Source organism: Chiroxiphia lanceolata, chromosome 10 (assembly GCF_009829145.1).
Source record: "Chiroxiphia lanceolata isolate bChiLan1 chromosome 10, bChiLan1.pri, whole genome shotgun sequence".
Lineage (NCBI taxonomy): Eukaryota > Metazoa > Chordata > Aves > Passeriformes > Pipridae > Chiroxiphia > Chiroxiphia lanceolata.
Window position 1 is genome coordinate 21,239,666 of NC_045646.1, and position 11,412 is coordinate 21,251,077.

General features: G+C 57.3%; 1 protein-coding gene across 1 annotated transcript; it reads left to right on the plus strand.

Moving 5' to 3' along the window:
• Positions 1-945: 945 nt before the first annotated feature.
• On the plus strand, positions 946-8,119 carry CFAP410 (cilia and flagella associated protein 410). The gene is made up of 7 exons (XM_032698375.1): positions 946-1,081; positions 2,610-2,628; positions 3,257-3,303; positions 4,003-4,232; positions 5,374-5,545; positions 5,919-6,012; positions 7,148-8,119. The coding sequence occupies exons 1-7, from the start codon at positions 1,005-1,007 to the stop codon at positions 7,271-7,273; spliced, it is 765 nt and encodes a 254-aa protein (XP_032554266.1). The 5' UTR covers positions 946-1,004; the 3' UTR covers positions 7,274-8,119.
• The last annotated feature ends 3,293 nt before the right edge of the window (positions 8,120-11,412 follow it).

The following is an 11,412-nucleotide window of genomic DNA, read 5'->3' on the forward strand; positions in this document are numbered from 1 at the left end:
AGGTGAGCCTTAGTTTTCTTGTTACCCCACAGGATAAGAGCAGTAAGAAACTGTTGCACTCTGTTCATCATTCCTGAGAGAGTAATTAACTCTTACTTGTACAAAACATATTTTTCAAGGGTTGAACTATCACCCTTTGGAATGTTTAGGAGTTGAGTGAGGAGAACCCAGTGAGAAATAGTTATTATAGAAAATGTGGATATATTTTATTTATGCACACTTCATTCATATATAGATATAGGGATACACTTTACCCATATATAGATGTAGGGATACACTTCATACATATATAGATGTAGGGATACACTTTACCCATATATGGATGTAGGGATACACTTCATACATATATAGATACATAGGGAGATATAAGGATGTATGTGTAAAGTCAGATATAAATTTACACACTCATGTGTGTTATTCCAAGGGGGAATGGGTTCGCATTGAAAAAGAGTAGGTTCAGATGGAATATCAGGAAAAAATCCTTCCCTGGGAGGGTGGGGAGGCCCTGGCACAGGTTGCCCAGAGAAGCTGTGGCTGCCCCTGGATCCCTGGAAGTGTCCAAGGCCAGGTTGGACGGGGCTCGGAGCAACCTGGGCTAGTGGGAGGTGTTGGAATGAGGTTGGAATGAGGTGATCTTTAAGGTCCCTTCCAACCCAAACCGCTCCACGATGGCTCTGTAATACAAACATACACCCACAAAGACGCAGCTGTGCGTACAAACCACGCTCTGAACAAGACATAATTAAACGACTAATCAGCTTTACACGTAAATATGAATAAATGACTCAAACGGCGCCTTTTGCGCGGCCGGGCCGAGCCAGGCCCGAACGGGGCCCGTGGGGGCCGGACCGGGAGGAGGCGGCGGCTCCAATCCCGGAGGGGGCGGTGGCTCCATCCCGGGAGGAGGCGGAGGCTCCATCCCCGGCGCTCCGGAGCCCGCCCCGGCCGGGCGGAGCCTGAGGGCGCCGGTGCCGCCCCTGGAAGCCGGCCTGGCCCGGCCCGGCATGAGGCTGAGCCGGGCGGCCGTGCTCCGGCAGGCCAAGGCCGCCGCGCTCGACGGCGTCCGCCGCCTCAACTGCTGGTGCGCCGGGGGACCGGGAGGGGACGGGGAGAGAGGGATGGGGAGGGCACGGGCAGGGATGGGGAAGGGACAGGGATGGGGAGAGCACGGGGATGGGGAAGGGACAGGGATGGGGAGAGGACAGGGATGAGGAAGGGACAGGGATGGGGAGAGCACGGGAATGGGGCAGGGACAGGGATGAGGAAGGGACAGGGATGAGGAAGGGACAGGGATGGGGAAGGGACAGGGATGGGGAAGGGACAGGGATGAGGAAGGGACAGGGATGGGGAAGGGACAGGGATGGGGAAGGGACAGGGATGGGGAAGGGACAGGGATTGGGGGAGATGGGCAGGGATGGGGAAGGAGGACAAGGATGGAGGGGGGACAGGCAGAGATGGGGAGGGGAGACAGGGATTTGGGAGACAGCAGGGATGGAGAAGAAGGACAAGGACAGAGGAGGGACAGGGATTGAGAGGACAGACAGGGATGGGGAGAGGGGACAAGAATGGAGGGGAGACAGGCAGGGATGGGGAAGGAGAACAGGCCTGGGTGTGGCTGAGGGGACAGTGATGGAGGGGACACAGGGATGGGGAAGAGGGACAGGCAGGGATGGGGTGAGGGGACAGACAGGGATGGGGAGGGCACAAGCAGGGATGGGGAAGGAGGACAAGGATGGAGAGGGAACAGGCAGGGATGGGGAGGGGAGACAGGGATTGGGGGGCACAGGCGGGGATGGGGAAGGAGAACAGGCCTGGTTGAGGCTGAGGGGACAGTGATGGAGGAGGCACAGGGATTGGGAAGAGGGACAGACAGGGATGGGGAGGGGGGACAGGGATAGAAAGGGTCAGGCAAGGCTAGGTAAGGGGGTCAGACAGGATTGGGCAGGGGGGGAAAGAATGGAGGAGGGACAGGCAGGGATGATGTGGAGGGTCAGGGAGGGATGGGGAGAGGGAGCAGACGGGTAGATGAGGAAGGACAGCAGTAATGGGGAAGGGGAACAGGGATGGAGGGGAGTCAGGGAGGGATGGAGAAGTGGGACAGACAGGGATGAGGAGGGGGGACAGGGGTGGGTGAGGGCAGACAGGCAGGGATGGGGAAGAGGGGCAGGGATGGCACTAGGGAACAGGGAGAGATGGGGAGTGGGGACAGGAAGAGATGGAGAAGGGGCATGGGGAGAGATGTGAGAGAGGCAGGGATGGGTGAGGGTGATGAGGGATGGTGAGTGGGGACAGGCAGGGATGGGTGAGGGGGGCAGGCAGGGATTGGTAAGCAGGAACAGCAGGCGTGAGGAGTGGGGACAGGGAGGGATGGGAAAGGGGGAGAGGCAGGAATGAGGACAGGGCACAGGGGGTGGGCCTGGGGGTCAGGCAGGAATGTGGCTGGAGGGACAGGCAGGGATGGGGCTGGGGAGGCACAAGCAGGCCCGTGACAGACTCTGCTGCAGCAGTTTGGTGGGGCTGGGCAGGGGCTCAGGCTGTGCACGGGGTGTGGGGGGAACAGGGGGTGGCTCACGCTACCGTGTCCCCCTGACCCCCCTCTCCTCCCACAGGGGCAGCCACCTGACAGATGTAAGTCCCAGAGGAGCCAGCGAGGAGCCCCAGCCTGCGGAGCCTGGGCCAGCAGCCGGAGCGGGGACGGGATGCAGGGGGTGGGGGTGGCAGCATTCACGCCTGGGGTTGGACTGGCCCCGTGCCAGTGAGCTGCAGGCCTTTTCAGGGCTGATCAGCACCTCACACCATAAAAAAAATAACAAACCAAAAGGGACTGCTGTTGTTTCCAAATTGGAGAATTTCTCTCTGAGGCCTTGCGTGAGCCCCGGACAGCAGGACCCTGAGTTCTGCCTCGTCTGTTTGGGACTTTAGATGAGGTTCTGTTGGTAGGAGAGGGCTGGCAGAGGTGAGAGGGGCCTTTCCTGCCTGTGGAGGCTGCAGAGTTGCTGGAGCAGAAGAACAGCATGTTGCTGTTTGGAGTCTGTGCTTCCACTCCTGGGGAGAGAGGCCGGAGGAGCTGCTGACTCTGCACTCACTGTGGCAGCAAATCTCTCTGGTGGTGTTAAACTTGGGTTAGACTGAAGCAAACCTAAATTCCTGATTGTGCTTTTTGTGATTTTAGTTGGGTTTATTGTGATTTCAGTTGGGTTTATTGATATTTTTTCCCACCTGTGCCAATGTGCTGTTTCTGTCTCTCCCTGCCCAGATCTCAATATGCCGGGATTTACCCAACATCGAGGTGATCACGTTCAGGTGAATGCCAGGCTGCCAGCTTTGGAGAGGGCAGGGAAATCACCTTTTTCCTGGAGCTTATTTTCTTCCCACCTCGCTGTGGTTGTGTGTCTGAGCTGCCTGGCTCTTCGTGCCCCATTTCTCATGCAGCATGGCTGTAGAAATGATTATTACTCACTAGCTCCTCTGCACCTTCCCCTTTGCTCCTCAAGAAAATAACCCCTGTTTCAACAAGTGTTAAAACTCCATTGTTAAAGTCCCATTCCATAGTTTGGATGGGGATCATCGTGGCCTCTGTATGTGGCCTATTTGCAGGGTGCTTGTTGAAATGCTTCATGGATCTCTCAGAGCTTTTCCTTTCCATAATACACGCAACTTTTCACCCATCCTAGGAATCCCATGGAGCCAATGCTCTGCGAAGTGGAGCTTGGGACTCTTGTATGGCTTCTCCTTTGGTGGGTCTGAGGAAGTGCCACAGGAAAGGGGGCAGGTCTGGGGGAAGCAGAGGCTCTTTGCCATCCTCAGCAGAGGAGCGCCGGCTGTTTTAATTCTGCCCTCTGTTCACAGAGATAAAATGCCACAAGCCACGGGCTGAATATCCCTCACCCTGCTGTGCCAGGGCGAGGCTGTAGCAGGAAAAGGGGCTGGTGAGGCTGTAGCAGGAAAAGGGTCTGGGAAGGTGCAGGAAGGGAGGGATGGGCTCTGACCGTGTCTCCGCAGCGTGAACGGCATCTCGGACCTCGAGCCTCTGACGCAGTGCCGGAACCTGAGCGAGCTCTACCTGAGGAAGAACAACATCACGAGCCTCAATGAGCTGTTCCACCTCAAAGGGCTGCCCCGGCTGCGGGTCCTGTGGCTGGCAGAGAACCCCTGCTGCGGGCAGGACCCCCACCGCTACCGCATGACGGTGCTGCGCAACCTGCCCGGCCTGCAGAGGCTGGACAACCAAGGTGGGTGTGGGCAGGGCACCAACAGCCCTGAGCCAGGGGAACTGGAGGCGGTGGTGTGTTGGTTCCTCTCTTTGAGGCATCCTTTGATTTCTCCTTGAGTGAGGATGTGGCAGAGGTTGAGTGTTCCATCTAGGAGATCCAATGTTTCTAAGCTGTTTTCCCCCTTCCCCTTTCCCTGCTCCCTCTCCTCCTTCCATTCCCCCTCTCCCTTCTCCATTCCTATGCCCTTCCCCTTTCCTTTCCCTTTTCCCTTCTTTCCCTTTTCCCCTCTCCTTCCTCTCCCTTTCCCCCTTTCCCTTTTCCCTTTCATCTTTTCCCTTTCCCTTTCCATTTCCCTTTCTGTTTCCCTTTTCCCTTCTTCCCCTTCCCCCTCTTCTTCCTCTCCCTCTCCCCTTTCCTCTTTCCTCTTTCCTCTTTCCTCTTTCCTCTTTCCTCTTTCCTCTTTCCTCTTTCCTCTTTCCTCTTTCCTCTTTCCTCTTTCCTCTTTCCTCTTCCCTCTTTCCCTTTCCCCTTTCTCCTCTCCTTCCTCTCCCTTTCCCCTTTCCCCTTCCCCCTTTTCCCCTTTCCCCTTCCCCCTTTTCCCCTTTCCCCTTCCCCCTTTTCCCCTTTCCCCTTCCCCCTTTTCCCCTTTCCCCTTCCCCCTTTTCCCCTTTCCCCTTCCCCCTTTTCCCATTTCCCCTTTCCCTTTTCTCCGTTTTCTCCCTTTTTCCTTTCCCTTCCTCTCCCTCCCCATCCTTTCCCCACACCAGTAGAACCAAGAGCACCTCATTATAGCTCAGGCAGTACCACTAATTAGTGGTTTTTTAGGGCTGTCTCCTTTGCTGTGGCCAGACAAAGGTTCTGCAACTGGATCTGCTGTTGTAGAAAAGCTTCTCTGTTTTTTTTTTCTATCTGGTAGCAGCAATTTGGTGGCTTTTGCAGCCTTCTCCAGAGACAAGAAATAGGAAAGCATGTTTGCATCCCTCCCTGTTACCCTCCTCTGAGAGGCTGGGGATGGCTCCCAGCGTCCTCCTGCACGAGTTTCACTGCAGGAGGAGGGTGACAGCAAAATGCCGGAGAATTCCTGGAGCAAACCCCTTGGGTTATGTCTCCCTGGGCTGCTGCAGCTCATAGCAACAGGCTTTCGTTTGGGCTTTTGCAGCAGTGACAGAGGAGGAGCTGTCCCAGGCCCTGGTGGATGGTGTGGAGATCACGGCCCCCCCAGCCCGGAGGAACGTGGAGAACGGCTGGGCCGAGTGCACGGAATCCAGCGCCGCCGGATCCACCGCGGAGCCCGGGAGCGAACTGCTGGGCTCCAGCCTGGACGAGACAAAGTGAGGGCTCACTTGGGAGCTGCTGGGATTTCTGGGCTGAACTCCTGTGTGGCATGAAAGGACCCTGCTGTTCCGAGGGCCGGGCCCGCGGCCGGGGGGGGTTCCCGTTGTTCCAGGTGCCGTGGGGAGCTGTGCTGTGGAATGGCACCGGTGGGGCTGGTCCTGTGTCTGCCAGACAGGCTCTGCTGTGCTGGGTGACTCGAGTGTGTCAGCTGCATGTGGAGACAGGGATGGATCCTCTCTGATCTGGGAGCTCCATCCGTGCCCAGAGTCCTCCAGCTGGATACTCCCTGCATGTTTGCCCATGATGGATTGGCCTGCCAGAGGAAGATTCTCCCACCTGGCCATAATAACATTTGCCCTTTTGTTTCAGCAAAATTCGAGAGGAGCTTGATATGAAGCCTGTTCCCAGGGATAAATATTCCTCCTTTTCCCCTCGAGAGACAGACTGCAACCGCAAGAAGAGAGTGAGTGTCTTTTAAAGACCAAATTGCTTTTCCTGTGGAGGACATGAAGGCCCTTGGATGTGTCCAGAGGGGAACAGCTGGTGCCAGGGCTGGAAGGAGTGTCCAGGAGCACCTGAGGGCTCTGTGTTTGTCTGGTTTGGAGAGAAGGAGGCTGAGGGGCCACCTCATCCCTCTCTACAGCTTCCTGAGGAGGGAGTGTGGAGAGGGAGGTGGTGAGGTCTTCTCTCTGGAATCCAGAAATAGGACACGTGGGAATAGTCCAAGGCTGTGCCAGGGAGGTTCAGACTGGATATTAGGAAGAGTTTCTTTAGCAAGAAGGGGGGTCAAACCTTGGGAAGGGACTACTGAACTCGAACTTTAGGTGGTTCCTCAGCCCCCTCTGTGGTGTAGCCCTGGATGAATCCCATGGATCTTGGTGGTTCCTCTGGGAATTGCTGTCTGCTGGGCTCAGTGCCATCGCATCGATCTAAACCACACTCTGCTTCTCTCTCGTATTTGTTGCCTAGAGCAGCACCACAGGCTCTGACCATTAAAGAAGGGGGAAATGGCCTCAGGTTGCAGCTGGAGAGGTTCAGGTTGGATGTGAGGGAAAAGATTCTCCCTAGAAGGACGATTATTTAGGCTGTGGAATCTCTCCCTGGAGTTTTTCAAGCCGTAGTTTGACAGAGCCATGGCCTGGTGTTGGCAGCGTTCCTGCAGCGGGGGCAGGGCTGGGCTGGGGACCTCTGAGGGTCCCTTCCAGGGATTCCACCAGCTCTCCTCACTCCTCAGAGCAGAGGGCTCCTGTCCTTCCCCATCCTACACACACTGCAGAGGGAGGGCGGCCGCTCCTGAAAGTGCCTTTCCCTACGGAAGCCAGGCTGGAGCGTGGCCGTGGCCGGGAGCCAGAGGTGTGTGGGCAGCTCAGCAGGACTGGGTGGATGGGTTGGTCCTGCGTTCCAGGCTCCTCACGTGCCACAGCCTCTGCCTGTGTCTGCCCCCGGGGCTCGATTGTTCCCTCCTGTGGCTGCAGGTGGCTGCTTCCAACTGCTGCCGGTGGTGGTGGTGGTGAGGGAGTTCTTAGAAAGAGCAGGGAAAATCCAGTGTCCATTTCCTGGCTGGCTTGTATGAAGCAGTGTCTGTCTTATCCCCACAGAACAACGTCCTAAATGCCATCCTGCTCCTCATGAAGGAGCTGGACGCCGAGGGGCTGGAGATCATCCAGCAGACGGTGGTGAGGAGGCTCCAGGCCTTGCAGAAGAAGGAGCTACAGGAGGAGTGAGGGTGCCCATGGCCATTCCAACCCTCCCTGGAGCCCCAGCCCTGCGGTGCCATCCTGCCCACACAACCCTGGCTGCAGCCAAAGCCTCGGTGCTCCCGCTGTGCTTCCCGTGGGGAGGGGCTGGGGCGGGAAGCTGCTGCTGGCTCCTTCTCCGGAGCTTTCCTGCCTGGGGAGCAGGCTCTGTTCGTGTTTGTATCCCGTGTCTTTGGGGCTGTTGGATGGGAACTGCAGGCAAATCAGCAAAGCAGGAAGGAGCAGGGCTGCAGCCAGAGGTGCTGTGTGATCCAAGGGGGTGGCAACTGGAAAAGTCACCGCTCGTGGGCAGCTCCCACTCAGACCGACCCTCGGCCAGCCTGAGGTGTGTAGCAGCCTCTGGAGGCAGTTTCTGCCACAAAGATTTGGTTTTGTGAAGTCTGTCAAGGAGACATTCCCTGAGATGATCAGTAAGAACCGTCTGGTGCAGGTTGTGAAGGTCAATGTCAAATTCTTAATTTCTTTTCCAAGCCCTGACTGGCTTCCTCTGTTCACGGCCAGTGCTTCCTTTAGCACTGCTGTGGGGGTCAGGCAGACCAAAGAAAACCTTGGAGCAGCCTCAGTGCAACACAAATGACTCCCAAATCCTGGATGCTCAGCTGTCCTCTCACCCCCACATTCCCTGCAGGCATTAGAGCAGCTTAAGGAAACATCCAAGTGAAAGGGCCCTGGGCGGTGCTGCCTGCTTTGCCCAGACATCAGGGGTGGGCGTTGCTCTCTAACTGATAAAAATACATTTACTAAGGTTTTATAGAGCTGTTAAATACAAGCTAAACTGTTGTGACATACCAAATAAACCCAATTATCCCTCGAGGCCGTGTATGTCGTGGCTGGGGGCACTGCTCCATTACCTCTGGTTCACGGGGCACATTGTGAGCCCTGTTGAGCAGGAGGAGGGCTGGGATCCCTCACATTCCCGCTCCACTGGGCCTCTGAAATGGTGATCCTGCTCCCAGCAATGCTTCCCAAGGGCACGGGGTTTGGGGAACCTTCCTGCAGCCGCAACGAGGGCGGGAAGCAAAGGAGAGGGTGAGGAGATCTCAGTGCAGAGCCACCCCGGGCGGGACAATGGCCCTGAGATGGGACACGAGCCAGGCCCTGGCACTGCACTGTCCCTGTCCCCTGTCCCCACTGTCCCTGTCCAGTGTCCAGGCCATGCTGCCTGGAAGGAGCACTCATCAGGGAGTGTCCAACAAGCCTCTTTGCCTGACCTCGGTGGGAAGGGACACAGTTTGACCCTCGTCACTTGGGGGGTATTTTCTGATGCCTTTAGCTCCTCCAGTGACCTCATTTGTTTCCTTCTGCGTTAAATCCAGCTGCAGTTGTGTGATTTATGATGTCCCAGACTTCTCTTGACAACCAGGGCCCGGGAGACTTGTCCATCATCCCCTGTGCATGGTGTTCTGAGGGCAAGTCCTCTCCCAGGCTCCTGGCCTGTCCGTGTCGGGGAGCAGGGGAGCTGCTGGACCCCTCCAGGTCTTCTGGGATGAGAGTGATCAAAGGCGTCATCGTGGTTTGTCATCAGGGCTCGTTGGCCGTGCGGCTGGTGGAGCAATCGCCACGGCCTTGAGGACACTCTGACACAATTCCTGGGAAGTTGGGCTGTGAATCCCAGGGCAGGAGCACAGCTCTGCCTACGTGCCGTGCTCGTCATCCTTGGCTGGTGCGGGTGCTCCCGCTGCCCTGGCTGCTCCCCACGGCTCCTCGCAGTGTCCCTGCAAACCCCGGGGGGAGGCTCCTGCCCTTCCCTCTGGCCCTGGCAGCCTGCCCTCCGCTGCAGGAGGCTCCTGGATTTCTGTTCTGCCCTCAATTCAGGGTGGGCTGGATGTGCCGGCAAGCCTGGGAGCACAGTCACGTCCCCTCCTGCTTAGCCTCTGCCTGCCCATCTGCCCCCTGGAATTTGGACCTCCAGGGGTTTTTTTGGGTGGAAATGAGGTATCAGGGCTGCAGTGACTCCGTCCCCCAACAAGCAGCTGGTCTGACACCCCTGTCCCCATTCCCACCCCGAACCTGGCTGCTGCAGGGCTGTGCTGTGACAGATTTTCCGTGTGACCTGCTCTCACCCTGCCCTGCCTCAGCAGGGAATATTGAGCGGCGAATGCAGATGATTCCCAGTTGTGGAAAATGCCAGTGGCTGTGTGGATCCAGCACCACTTCCCTTCAAACCACCCTCAGGGCCTCTGGGAGGCCGATGGTGAGGCAGTGTGGGGTCTGTGGCTCAAGGGGGTCCTGCTTGGGAGTGGGTTGGGGCTCCTCCAATGGGATTGGCCCATGGGATGGTGGAAGAGCCCTTTTCTCACCCAGAAAATAGAGATCCAGGAGCATCCAGGTCCCTGCCTGGGGTCCCCAGAGCAGATACTCATCCAAGAATAGCAGCAATGCCACCTCCATCAGCAATACCTGATATCCCTCCACAGCTCCAGCTCTGGCAGGGGAGAGACAATTGTTATCGTCTTCCTCCAGAGCCCAAAATGTGGCCAGTTAGGGGAAAGCACTGAAATTAGGGGATCATACACTCATGGAATGGTTTGGTTGAAAAGGGACCTTAAATCTCATCTCATTCCACCCCCTGCCATGGGCAGTGACACCTTCCACTAGCCCAGGTTGCTCCAAGCCCCGTCCAACCTGGCCTTGGACACTTCCAGGGATCCAGGGGCAGCCACAGCTTCTCTGGGCAACCTGTGCCAGGGCCTCCCCACCCCCACAGCCAAGGATTTTTTCCTGATATCCAATCTAACCCTGCCCTCTGGCAATGGGAAGCCATTCTCCCTTCTCCTCTCACTCCAGGCCCTTGGAAGTAGTCTTTCTCCATCTTGTAGCATCTTCAGGCACTGCAAGGCCACAATTAGGTCACCACAAAGTTTCTCCTCTCCAGGCTGAACAATCCCAACTCTCCAGCCTTTCCTCCCAGCAGAGCTGCTCCAGCCCTCTGACCACCTTGGAGCCTCCTCTGGACTCTCTCCAGCAGCTCCATGTCCTCCCTGTGCTGTTCCCCAGGGCTGGAGCAGCTCTGCAGGGGGGTCTCCCCTGAGGGGCAGAGGGGCACAATCCCCCCCTGCCCTGCTGCCCACGCTGGGGGATCAGCCCAGGGCACGGGGGGTTCTGGGCTGGTTCATGTCCAGCCTCTCCCCCACCAGCCCCCCAGGCCCTTCTCCCAGGGCTGCTCCATCTGCTCATCCCCAGCCTGGAGTGATCCCGGGGCTGCCCCGACCCAGCTGCAGCACCAGCCCTTGGCCTTGTTAAACCTCAGGAGATTCCCAAGGGCCACTTCCGGAGCCTGTCCGGGTCCCTCTGGATGGCCCTGTCCCCCAGGTGTGTCCCTGCACCCTCAGCTCGGGGTCACCTGCAAAGCTGCTGAGGGTGCCCCTGATCCATCCTCTGGCTCATTAATGCACATCTTAAATAACACTGCTCCCAGCACAGACCCTGAGGGCACCACTGCCCACTGGTGTCCACTGGGACCCTGAGCCACTGACCACGACCCTCTGGATGGGACCATGCAACCACTTCCTTGTCCATCTGACAGTCCATCCATTGAATCCTTCTCTCCCCAGTGTAGAGAGAAGGATGTTGTGGGGGACCATGTCCAAGGCTTCACAGCAATCCAGATAAATGACTTTATAATCCATATAAATGTCCTCTGTAGCCCCTCCCTTGTCCATTGATGGAGTCACTCCACCACAGAAGGCCAGGGGGCGAATCAGGGGGAACTTTCACTTGGGGACAGCTCCGTGGGGAGTACAAAACAACAGCATGTTTGACTCAAAAGCCTGTGATGCATCCTGGTGCTGGCGCTGTCCTGGAGGCTGCAGCCATCAGCTGGAAGCCCCAGGAGGAAAGTGTCCTGGGAAAGGGGCTCCATGGAGCTGTCTGGAATGGCTGAACACGCGGAGCGTGGCCAGACCGGCACGTTTGGCAGGAGCCCTGAGAAAGTGCCTCAGCAAATGCACTCAGCGCCTCCATAAATCACTTGGGCACGTCCCTTGAAGGTGGGAACGGAGTGATTTTCCTCTGGAATTGCAAAGCCTGCCCGTAGAGGATGCTGACCTTGCCCCTACTGCGGCCCAGACAGCGAGAAGCTGCCCGCAGTCCCACTCTCCCAGGCT

Excerpts from the sequence above, each read along its gene's own strand:
- CFAP410 (XM_032698375.1), top strand. The coding sequence starts at position 1,005 with ATGAGGCTGAGCCGGGCGGCCGTGCTCCGGCAGGCCAAGGCCGCCGCG. Across the intron at positions 3,304-4,002 it reads ATCGAGGTGATCACGTTCAG|CGTGAACGGCATCTCGGACC; the intron begins GTGAATGCCAGG and ends GTGTCTCCGCAG. Across the intron at positions 6,013-7,147 it reads ACTGCAACCGCAAGAAGAGA|AACAACGTCCTAAATGCCAT; the intron begins GTGAGTGTCTTT and ends TTATCCCCACAG.